The following is a 12,762-nucleotide window of genomic DNA, read 5'->3' as shown; positions in this document are numbered from 1 at the left end:
TAAATGAAACTTTTCACTAATCTAACTCTTCTAAAACCCTTTCTCTCCAATATTCATTACTTTTGGTTCCTAATAAATATTACTCTAAACATAGAAAGACTACTTCATGTATTTGTAGTTCAACCCTTGGAAATACATGGTACTTTTACCATACAATTTGTTTGATTGTTTCAGTTGTGTGTTTACAAACAATGCTATGCAAAGGAAATCTTGCAAGATTTAGAGCTTTCAAAAGAGCTTCAGTAAGTAAGATAACCGTGAGGTAATCCAATAGTAAGTATCATACCTATGAATAAAATACATGGAAGTCTTCCCTCTAGTTTATGAATCCAGAAAAAAAAAGATACATATCTTAGAGGGACATATAAAAAAAAAAAACATCAAAAAAACTTTAACATTCTTGAACAACAAACAATTAGCTTTCAGAGTCATTAGGATATTTTAGAATTCATTTCAACAGAAAGATTAACTTCAAGAATGACCATCAAACATTCTTCATTTTATTTTTACACCATTCATTTGATGAAATTTGTGCTAAAATAAGCTAGACAGCATTATCAACACCCTCCATCATATTAACATGGACATCAAGAACCTATTTATTTAATTGGTTGGGGAAAAAAATTAGCTACACTGTGGCATCAAACAGTGTACACAGTCTAGAATTCATAATTAGTTCATTCCTAATTATAAAAGTAAAGGTTGTATACTGGTTCGAGCACATAATTTATATCGGCTGTTTGTATTGATAAAAATTAACTTGATCTACACCTATTCTCATAAGAGCTAAGTATAAATGGAAATCTCTCCAAGCAAAACATCAAATGTGTAAAAAAAAATGTTTTAAGAATGATAACAAACTAAGTTTCTGATGCCTCATAATTACCATTACACTGTTAGCTAAAATGAATGGAGAGTACTTTTTCAATTTTTTAAAATCAAAACAGTCAAGTCATTTAGCACCCCATTTCATCTTTCCTAGAGACAGGAAAGGGAGGGGGGTGTCACAAAAACACAACAAACCTGGGAGTAAATCACAGACAGTTTGTGTACATCAGCTGAATGACGTACTAGCACCTATACTAGCTATAGGTTTCTTGCTTGTCAGTTCACTGGTGTCAAAAGTCACTTGTTTGGTGATTTTCTGTTTAGGGTCTTCACTTGGAGCTTCCAGCTCATCCTGAGATTCATAACATTCATTGACTTTATCCTGATGTGTTTCCTCTTGTTCTTTTGTTGGGAGAAGTAATTCTCTACAATTAATTCAGAGTACATAACTATACAATGATCGTTTACAAGGCAATTATTTCAGAGTTCAAGACTTGCTGATTTTTTTTCAAAAATTATTCATAGGTGTAAATAAACTTGGTTATAATTTCCCGGATTTTGTGGGTTCCTCTGCCTAGGTCTTCAATCTCAAAAAATACTAGATATTCAAAATCAGAGAATTCATTTAATGTTACCCTAAGGAGCCTCTTTCTGAAAGTATCCACAAAACCATACCCCCAAATTAGCCCCCAAGAAGATACAGTAAACGGTGAAATTTTTGCCCCCATTTTATTATTGTCCCTTTTGTGGCCGCTGCAAGTTGGCCAATTTAAAACTGAGCAAATCAAAAGAAGACAGCATTTTCTGTTAAATAAAACTGTGTCTGGGCAAATTTAAAACTGGGCAAAATTGTTTAATGGAAGTGCCAGGGGTGAAAACAATGTGGTAAAAATAACCCTGTATACAGTAAATGATCTTATACTATTATGTATTTTATATTTTCAACAATCTATGGACAGCATGACTTAAATTTCATGTGTCTGACTACAATAGAATCCTGAGGGTTTCTACATGTAATAAATATATTTAATGTCTGTTTATCCTGGATACCATGTAAAATGTACATCAGGTCCAACACTTACCTCTCTCTGTTGAAGATTCTGAAATATTTAAAAATATTCTCCTCCATGTCCTGTGAAGGATCACCTTCCTACAATAATAATTAAAAAAAAACAAACTATAAATTAGTATTTGTAAATCAAAGACATGATTCTAACCTGGCTTACCAAGTCTGCTTAATTTTACAAACAAAGACTTGGATGTCAAAAGACAATAAATTTTCTGTTTTGAGCTGTTTATAAGTGTTTTTACTGATTTGGATAAATTGTACAATCAAAGACTTAAATGGTCTTCAGAAACTAATTAAACATCAATTAATCACATTCATCCATAGAACATTTAAACCCAGACTGACTACAACGATCCTACCACAGAGGACTGACTACAATGATCCTACCACAGAGGAATGACTACGATGATCCTACCACAGAGGACTGATTACAAAGATCCTACCATAGAAGACTGACTACAATGATCCTACCAGAGGAATGACTACAACGATCCTACCACAGAGGACTGATTACAATGATCCTACCACAGAGGAATGACTACAATGATCCTACCACAGAGGACTGATTACAATGATCCTACCACAGAGGAATGACTACAATGATCCTACCACAGAAGACTGACTACAATGATCCTCCACAGAGGACTGTCTACAATGATCCTACCACAGAAGACTGACTACAATGATCCTACCACAGAGGAATGACTACAATGATCCTACCACAGAAGACTGACTACAATGATCCTACCACATAGGAATGACTACAATGATCCTACCATAGAAGACTGACTACAATGATCCTACCACAGAGGACTGATTACAATGATCCTACCACAGAAGACTGACTACAATGATCCTACCAGAGGACTGACTACAATGATCCTACCACAGAGGAATGACTACAATGATCCTACCACAGAAGACTGACTACAATGATCCTACCACAGAGGAATGACTACAATGATCCTACCACAGAGGACTGATTACAATGATCCTACCACAGAAGACTGACTACAATGATCCTACCAGAGGACTGACTACAATGATCCTACCACAGAGGAATGACTACAATGATCCTACCACAGAAGACTGACTACAATGATCCTACCACAGAGGAATGACTACAATGATCCTACCACAGAAGACTGACTACAATGATCCTACCACAGAGGACTGATAACAATGATCCTACCACAGAAGAATGACTACAATGATCCTACCACAGAGGAATGACTACAATGATCCTACCATAGAAGACTGACTACAATGATCCTACCACAGAGGACTGATTACAATGATCCTACCACAGAGGAATGACTACAATGATCCTACCACAGAAGACTGACTACAATGATCCTACCAGAGGACTGACTACAATGATCCTACCACAGAGGAATGACTACAATGATCCTACCACAGAAGACTGACTACAATGATCCTACCACAGAGGAATGACTACAATGATCCTACCACAGAAGACTGACTACAATGATCCTACCAGAGGAATGACTACAATGATCCTACCACAGAGGACTGACTATAATGATCCTACCAGAGGAATGACTACAATGATCCTACCAGAGGAATGACTACAATGATCCTACCACAGAGGACTGATTACAATGATCCTACCACAGAGGAATGACTACAATGATCCTACCACAGAGGACTGACGTGACAGCTCTCTCTTGGAATTCTGTTTGGCAAGTCTTTTTTTCTTCTTGTGAAGTGGTTTGGATTCGATGATCATTTCTTCAAGTTCATATGTGGGGTCACAGTTAAGGTGGTCCTTCTGTAACATTCACAGAAAACTTTTATTTATTGGATGGGTAAAAATAAGCATAATGTGTGTGCTTGTGTTGGTAGAAAAAGGTTTAAGAACTACCCAGTACACTCGTTAACTCGAGATTCCCGCCTACATTTTACACCTTTTTCTTTCAAAACAAATGACAATTTGGCCATTCAAACTTTTTGAATGCAAAGAGGAGTTAAACAGTAAATGATTATGGTAGTAATTTTAATACCAGTTAGTGGTTAATTGCTCTTAAAAACAACTCTTTTTATAAGGGGGTAGACAATGTTAACATTTGAAATTAAGCTTTAGAACACCAGCAGATTTGAAAAAAAAACTCATGAGTATGGATTAATGACCCTTTCAATCTTTCTATGTGTTTAACTCATATAGAATAAAAAACAAATAATTGCTAAGGTACTTTTTTTCTTGTTAGCTCATTTGAAATTGGTAATAATATGAACATTTTTGTTGTTTTTTGTCTGGAAACATATGGCTGTTTCTGCTATATCCCTGATGCTATGACATTGCCATTCCTGAAGACAGAAAAAAATCTGCCATATGTGTATAAAAAGTCTTAGAGACTCCTGTTCCGACTTTGTCACCTCAGTAAATAACTTACAGAAGGCACAAAGGGGGGTTTGATTTTTCTGTGCAGAACCTGGTCGAAGTCCACATCAGATATAAAGCTATGGTTCTGCAAGGCCTCTAATGTTGAGATTCTCTTCTCTGGATCGAGGTACAAGAGCTACAAATGTTTACAGTTAGAAGTCATTATATTTGCATGCTGTGTAATCATTTTAATAACTGTTACAGTTGTTAGAGGTGGACCTCAATATCTGTGTTATGTTTGACTAATTAGTGGATCGTACGATTTTCTCGACTTACTGTATATAAGTCAATACCTGTTTGATAAGGTCTTTACAGCCACTATGCCAGCTTGAGGAGTAATGCACTTTGAGTGTCGTGAACATCTGTTTGGCCTCTAGGATTGAGGTACTGTTGTGTATGTCATACGGTCTCTACAATAAATATCAAAAAGCTATTATTCATTAAGATATTTTTGGTCCCAAATATTTCATATCAATATAACTAATAATGGCTTTGTTATTCATAAGAGGAAGAATTATAAAGATATTCCTGTGATCCCACACTGGGGGGGGGGGGGGGAGGTTTGGGGGTTGGTATTGATATTGGTCATAAATTTCATTTGACAAAAAAAATGAACTATCTAATTGTGACCTCCCTAAATTCCACCATTCATTCTGAACTTTTAAATTTGATTTTGCTGTAGAGATGTGATAGAGTTAGTAATAGAATGCATATTCCCAGAAGAAACACCCACAAAGTTCTATCTGATCAGGAAAAGAGAATCACGCTAACCTCATAACTCCCAAGCTGTCATCAGAAAAAAAAAATTACTAGTAACAAGAAACATTGAGCAAACTCTTTACAATCATTCCTAAATGACACAGCCGATATCTAAATGATTAACTTTCTATATGAGTCAATAATTGATGATCACCGTTAGCTTAAGTTGCCTCATTTGGGTTTTCTAACATCTAGCCCTATCAGAAATCCAATAAATTTGTTTTGATATGATGATAATCCAACACCCACACGCTTGTGTGGATTCAATAAAGACATTAATTACAGAACAAGAAAAAGTCACGTCAGATGCACTCTAATTGGCACGGTTATTCTCTAGACTAAAGGGGACTAGTCAATCTATAAAATTACGAATCTTAACATGATGATACTTATACACAGGTCAGGGATACAATTATGTATTACGCAAACTACACAGCCAAGTTATACAATATATATTTGTGTGGTTATAATCTTTAACACATGAAATGTATTATTTTTCAAACCTCAACTGCATAAATTTACTACTTTGAATACCTGTTATCAGCCCTTTATTCCAGAGAAATTATGCAGAGCATTTATGACATTAAAGCAAATTTGTAGTCATGTGATGAACCTGTATTTATACAGTGATAGATACGCATTGCTGATATAGTGTTACATATTAAGGGAAAACTTCTACATATTAATGTAAATAATTATATAGCTTTGATTCAAACTACTAAAAACATTGACCTTGCACAAATGACATTGGATGATTGCTATGACCATTAGAACAAATTAAAGCAACAGTTTGTAGGAAAGACATGAATGAACAGCAATTTTTCACTCTGATATAATTATAATCTCCAAAGATAAAATTAAGCATTACATTATTCTCTGAGGATATGAATTATGTATATATATGAAAAATAGTACTGACATACAGCCCTGTATTATAACTGATACAGTTACAGATAAAGACTACAAAAGTCTCAATAAATTAATTACAATATACCCTAAAAGCACCATTAGGAACAAGTTAAAGTAATTTAATATTCAATTTTCAAGTTCGACTCCCCTGTGAAATTTTATTGATTTTTCTTTGTTTTTCACTCAAAAATGGCATAATTAAGTACTGATAAATGTGGCAGATGGGTTAATTTTGTGATTACATGTGTCATAACTTTATTCAAATAAGCTTCACTTAATTAGGGTTCACACAGAGTCATTGCAAAGCAATCTGATGTGCAGTTAATTAATTCAAATTAAACTACATCACATTAGATTCTCTGTGTGAATTTGGTTCAAATTTAATTTGCAGTAACTTGCATTTAATTAAAAACTAAACTCCGTGTCTTTGTGGGTATATTTAAATCTTTGGTACACATTTCAATCAGAACTACTTCTAGCTCAACATTGATTATAAAATACACTCAAAATGAATACTACTCATTCATATTTCCCTCTTCATTACCATTTCCACAACCTTTTATAATTCTACTACCCATTTAGAACCCACCCCACCTGTTCTATGTTTCCATGATGTCCTTTCCTTGCTTTCTTCACCCCAGATCCCAAATCTCCCCTTAATGACCTCAGCATGTCTTACTATAGTTTTCTTCAGCCCCCTTTCGCATCCCTCCAATTTTTTTTACCCCCCCCCCTTCCCAATCACCTAACTTAATTTAGTCTTTCCCTATGACCCTTGCTTACCCCAATACAAGACTGTAAATCATGCTCATTAATTAACAGGGCCATTTGTAAGTCAAATAAAGATGCAAACAATTCCAGCACTATCTCATCGTTAACCAAGAACTCTTCAAATAATTTCCCCATCAATAATGACCAGAGAACAGAAGGCAGAAGTTTTAAACATTTCCTTTCCAGTTTATATCTATGCTCAGAAAACTAGTCTCTAATCAATGTGTCGTAATCTTTAAGAGGCTGTCGTGCGAAAGGACCTCGATTAGATGACATGAAGTGTCTCTTTCCTTTAGCCTGCTAATGAACTTCATCTCTGTCCATCACAAGAGAAAGTTGTTTTTATCTTTCTCCAAGGAGCAAAAATCAAATTATTATAATTATCTTTTCTTAACTAAGTCTTACTCACATAAAACAGTGTTTTAAGAATAAATAGCAAACAATATTCCATGGAAAGTACCAGTAAGCACGTAGGCTAATAAAAGTGTTTTCTCTTACAGTGTAAGCTAATATTATCTATGATGCAATTAAGGGGACTACTACCCCTTCTGAGCAAAATCACAATCACAATCGCATGTAAAACATAATAATACACCAAATCATGGGGTACAATTGTTCAACTATGGTATCCACACACCTTTTACTATCCCCTCGCAATGGAGTTGGAGGGGATATAGTAAAGCAATTGTGTGGGTAGGTGGGTTAATTTGTCCTTGTGTGCATAATGAAAGTGACATCATTTGCATTGGGATCGATGTTGAATGCTGCCTTGATTTATAGATACATGTATAAGGGGATATTCCGCTTTCTGGTGCCCTTGTTCATAGCCACCGGCGATCACACTCGTCTGACTGCCACATTCCTCCCTCCTTAATGGTCTTCACCCTGAAAACACCTACCCAGACTCTTCCCTGGTAGGTCTTTCACTTGTTACTTCCAGGGCATGGCACCAAATGTAATTGGAAAGGGAGAAAAATGTGTCAGACCAGACCAGGATTCAAACCCAGGCCCTTCAGTCACTAGGCAGGTGCTACCAACTGAGCTATCTGGCCAATGGCAATCAAACCTGACCTTTGTTTAGAGTAAGAGCTTCTGCAATTTCTACATAACAAATCTGTGGCTCAGACAAGAATTTCATACATTTGATCCCTGTGATCTTGACCTTGTCTGAATGACCTTGGCTTTCAGTTGTGACACATCCTCATATCATTATCAGGCAAATAGTGGGACTTCTCACTTACAAAATAAATCAGTCTGCAATTCCTACCCCCAAACCCAACCCCACCCCACCCTCCAAACAAGTATTTATAAATCTATAAATGTTGCACATGAAACTTTGAAGTGTATTTAATATATACCTATATATTAATAAATGTATATTACATTGTACAATCTAAGATTGCACTACATGAACTTTTAGGATTATCAGTTATGTCATTAAACTTTAATGAGACTCAGTATGGTTTAAAGTTTCCATTTCCTTGAAAATAATGAGATGATTTATTGATGAAGTGTATAATTTATTGTTTCATTTTCCCATTAATTGCTACAATTAATTTTTTGTTGAAAATCAATAAATCAAAGAATCTAAATATTATTTTGCAATATAAAGCCACTTCCCCAAGGTTTATCTTATTACACTAACAGGTAATACATGTAAATATATTTCCAAATTCTCAAAATATTTTCAAAAAAATTTCTGCATCTACAAAAGATATGACAATCTCTTTTTGCATGAAAAGAAATATCTGTAATCAGTATAAAGAGCAAGGTTCACTTTATGCATAAAATGACCCTGTCCTTACATGTATATCAATTAATTGACTATCACCCTCTGTCCCATATCAAAATAAAGTAGAGAATTAGTGCTTTCATTTCCTATAACAAAATTTCTTTTTGAGAATCCGGGTATTGGAAAACAGGTTTTGAGAAAATGCAATGTACTTGAATTTTGCAGAAAACATGCGTATTTGACTATACATTCAGCAAAGAATTAAAATATGAATACAGCCCACAATCCAAAAACAAGAGGCCCAGGGGCCACATCGCTCACCTGAGCACTATGGCTAGGAAAAAGCAGAAATCACTTCAGTCTTGAAAGGTTGAAAAGTTTAAATATAAAAGTGGTTTGGGGGGGGGGGGTGTCATGAATTGAACAAATTTGAATCTACATTATCTGAGGATGCTTCCATTTAAATATGACCAATCATGGCTTTGCTGTTCTTGAGTAGAAGATTTTTAAAGATTTAACCTATGTATTCCTATGTAAAACTTTGATCGCCCATTGTGGCCCCACCCGACCCCCGGGGGTCATGATTTGAAGAAAATTGAATCTACACTACCTGAGGATGCTTCCATGTAAATATGACCAATTATGGCTTTGCTGTTCTTGAGAAAAAGATTTTTTAAGATTTTTCTTATATATTCCTATGTAAAACTTTGATCGCCCATTGTGGCCCCACCCAAACCCCAGGGGTCATGATTTGAACAAATTTGAATGTACACTATCTAAGGATGCTTCCATATAAATATGACCAATCATGGCTTTGCTGTTCTTGAGAAGAAGATTTTTAAAGATTTTTCCTGTATATTCCTATGTAAAACTTTGATCGCCCATTGTGGCCCCACCCGACCCCCGGGGGTCATGATTTGAACAAATTTGAATCTACACTATCTGAGGATGCTACCATATAAATATGACCAATCATGGCTTTGCTGTTCTTGAGAAGAAGATTTTTAAAGATTTTTCCTATATATTTCCTATGTATAACTTTGATCGCCCATTGTGGCCCCATCCGACCCCCAGGGGTCATGATTTGAACAAACTTGAATCTACACTATCTGAGGATGCTTCCACATAAGTTTCATGTTTTCAAGCACAGTGGTTCTTGAGAAGAAGATTTTTTAATGATGCCATTAATTTTTCAAGAATTCTTAATTATCTCCCCTTGGAAAAAGGTGTGGCCCTTCATTTGATCAAACTTGAATCCCCTTTACCCAAGGATACTTTGTGGCAAGTTTGGTTGAAATTGGCCCAGTGGTTCTGGAGAAGAAGTTGAAAATGTGAAAAGTTTACAGACGGACAGATGGATGGACTGACAGACGAACTACAGACAAAATGTGATCAGAAAAGCTCACGTGAGCCTTCAGCTCAGGTGAGCTAATTAAAACATGTTTTGTGATTTAAGGAAATTTACAGGATATGGGAAAAATGACGCATTTTACGACGTCATAATGCAATGACTAGAGAGAAAATTACGTCATGTTCAATAGATACACGGTCACCAAGGGTCCAAGTTATAAATACTGCATTTTCAACCAAAACTGAGCAGTTTCGATTTTTCAGAAATTCTTAGGGCCACAAAAGGCCCTAAGTGGCTCCTGCTCTTTATTTTCTGAATAACATTCTCAAAATTATGAAGAATATAATTGATGATCTCACCCCCACACCCCCCTCCACCATCAGATATTAAATTCAAATGAAAAGTCTATTCAAATGTATAAATTTTCTGAAATGATACAGGTCTGGAAAAAATAAAACAAATGGCAATCACTTCATAAACAAAAGAAAACTGCTGTAATGAATTTGCATGCTGGGATAGCTATTTTCCCATTTTACCTACCCTTCCCCTCAACATCTCATAGGCACACACCCCTAGTGACCACCAGTCGACCGCGAAGCTGTAACCAGGGCACTCATCCAAAGCACAGGCAAAGATTTCTGGGGCTGACAAACATAGAAGAGTTATAATATTAAATCTGTCACTAAAATAAATTAACTTTCAATGGAATTATGATTGTAAGTGTAATATTACACAATCAAACCTCACCATGTACAAATTAATGGCAGAAAAAAATTCAAAATATATCACAGAATTAAAGACATGGATAAAATAAATTAAATGCATAGATAAAGGAAATGTTTGGGACTTCTAGATCTCTTTTACATACAGACATTCCATGGTATATCAGATATCAATGTCTGAGATACCGAAGTTCAATTTTATGTTAAAACCATGCATTGTCAATTGATCATTAAGGAGTATATTTTTCAAACATTTTGAAAAAGTTTGCTTGCCGACTCTGGATAAAAAAAAAATTGGGAAAGTAGCTAGGAAAAATTTTTAATAATTGAAATGAAATCTCACGCAAGCGTGGGGAATTGAATTTTTCCCACTGCATATGGTGATGGAATAATTCCAATATATTAGATCTGATAGTTTCTTCTGACAGGCTAATTTAACAGTCTTATAGCAGGAAGCAATTCTTTGTTAAAAATCCTGCAGTTAGTACTGTAGATGATTTTTTGTGATAAGATCATGACTGATGAAGACAATTCGCAAATTTTTTAAATCAGTAATCACAACTTCTTTCTTCCATATCACTTTTAAAAATCAACATTTGATTGAATAATTCAATAATGATGTTTTCTCAAATAATTAAACAATTGCTTGTCGTCAGTTTCATGAAATATTGTAATCTTGGATTTGCCAATCGTAAACACCATCATACTCAGCTTTTTTTTTGCTATTTTATGGCTGTTTATCGAAAACGAAAGTAGAATTTTAATTAAATTTATGATAATTGCTATTTGAATGAAATCTAAATACAGTTTAATATGTAGTACATCATTTTACGCAAAATGTGATATTAGAGGTGTAAGTATTAACTCTGGTGCAGGGGTTTCGCAGTTTATATTTGCAGAATTTTTTTAATTTATAAGTATAGATGCAGATGTATTAATAAAATCAAAATACTAGTTGTTGATGAGAAAATTCTGGCATTTTTGGATAAAGAGAATTGGGTTTGCAGGTAGAAAAAAATTCTACTGTATTTTCTAATCCATGCATTATCAATCAATCATTATCATGTATATTTTTCTAAGATTTTAAAAATGAATCGACTGAGGCCATCTTTAAACAAGAGTCCCAAGGGCCTTAATGGTCACCTGAGTATAATACAACAATTTAGAGGATCCATAGAGTATAAAATGAACTGAAAGGTGAAGCTTTGTTGCCCAAAAGCAATAAAAATAGGGTGATCAGGATCAACGAAATAATTAGTCTACTGTTCATTAACAGTTCATAAATTAGGTTCTAATCTGTTCCCCATTTATCACTATCACCATACAGTATATTAACACATTATCAGTGATTCTGCACTATTTTAATTCCTTGATGAAATCTCTTACATTGGACTCTCTTGGTCTTTGATGAACATTGAATAGGACAAGTTATTTTTGTCTCATTTTTATTTATCTATTACTTACAAGTCTACTGATCATTTAAACTACAAGTAGAGCTTTTTCAAAAAGCTTACCATCTTTAGCAACAACTTTAAACAGTAAACTGACCTAAACCTATCAGACTGTATAATTGTATTTCTTCATTAGTTTTTTTCTGACATAAGCTCTACCAAGGGAAAAGTTAACAGTTGCTCCATGGCTGTAGGAACCGGAAAGGGGGGGGGGCATGCCCCCCAATAATTTTGCTGATGTATAGATTACTATAGGAAACATAGATACTATATGCTTCCCCCCTCAATAGACATGATGACCTTTTTTTTTTTGCTTGTCAGAAAATTTTTTTGTAGTGCCCCCTCAACTGTCTACTGAAAATGTATGGCTGTGCCCCCCCAAACTGAATTTGCTTCCTAGGGACATGAGCTTGGCTGTCTCCGTAAACTTCAACTCTGCTGCTGAGATCATTCGGCAAACCTTGACTGATTCCATCACCTTTGTGATATGTAGATGAAGTACGAATCGGCTGAGGTGTTGCCCAGTGCTGCCGAGATTAATAAGACAGTGCAGAAGAAAGGGAAAAAGAATACATACAAGTTGTAAAGCTTGCATGCAATAAAGATCAATTCTGTTAACAATGAAAATACAGAAACGTTTTTTGGTAATTGCTATAAAAAAACGTATCATGTTAAATCGAATTAATTAGTTCCAATTTCCACTGTTCGTTTTGTCATATTTTTTTACGATTGAAAATCTTGAAAAATTGTTAAGTCGTACGAAAAT

The 12,762-nt window shown here is 34.9% G+C and overlaps 1 protein-coding gene across 1 annotated transcript in view; it reads right to left on the bottom strand.

The window, feature by feature from the left end:
* Nucleotides 1–863: 863 nt before the first annotated feature.
* The window catches only part of LOC133188596 (serine/threonine-protein kinase 32B-like), a 31,880-nt gene continuing 19,981 nt past the window's right edge, over nucleotides 864–12,762 (bottom strand). Inside the window, exons 7-12 of the mRNA XM_061324085.1 lie at nucleotides 10,364–10,467; nucleotides 4,595–4,711; nucleotides 4,312–4,437; nucleotides 3,558–3,689; nucleotides 1,911–1,978; nucleotides 864–1,253 (exon numbers count right to left, since the gene is read on the bottom strand). Coding sequence (XP_061180069.1) covers nucleotides 1,055–1,253; nucleotides 1,911–1,978; nucleotides 3,558–3,689; nucleotides 4,312–4,437; nucleotides 4,595–4,711; nucleotides 10,364–10,467 — 746 coding nt within the window. The 3' untranslated portion in view covers nucleotides 864–1,054. The remainder of the gene's footprint in view (nucleotides 1,254–1,910; nucleotides 1,979–3,557; nucleotides 3,690–4,311; nucleotides 4,438–4,594; nucleotides 4,712–10,363; nucleotides 10,468–12,762) is intronic.

The sequence above is a fragment of the Saccostrea echinata genome, unplaced genomic scaffold, assembly GCF_033153115.1.
Source record: "Saccostrea echinata isolate AGI-Se365-2 ecotype Australia unplaced genomic scaffold, CSIRO_AGI_Sech_v1 ptg000016l, whole genome shotgun sequence".
NCBI classification, from domain to species: domain Eukaryota; kingdom Metazoa; phylum Mollusca; class Bivalvia; order Ostreida; family Ostreidae; genus Saccostrea; species Saccostrea echinata.
Note: the sequence above shows the minus strand (reverse complement) of the source record. Positions and strands in the feature narration are given on the sequence as shown.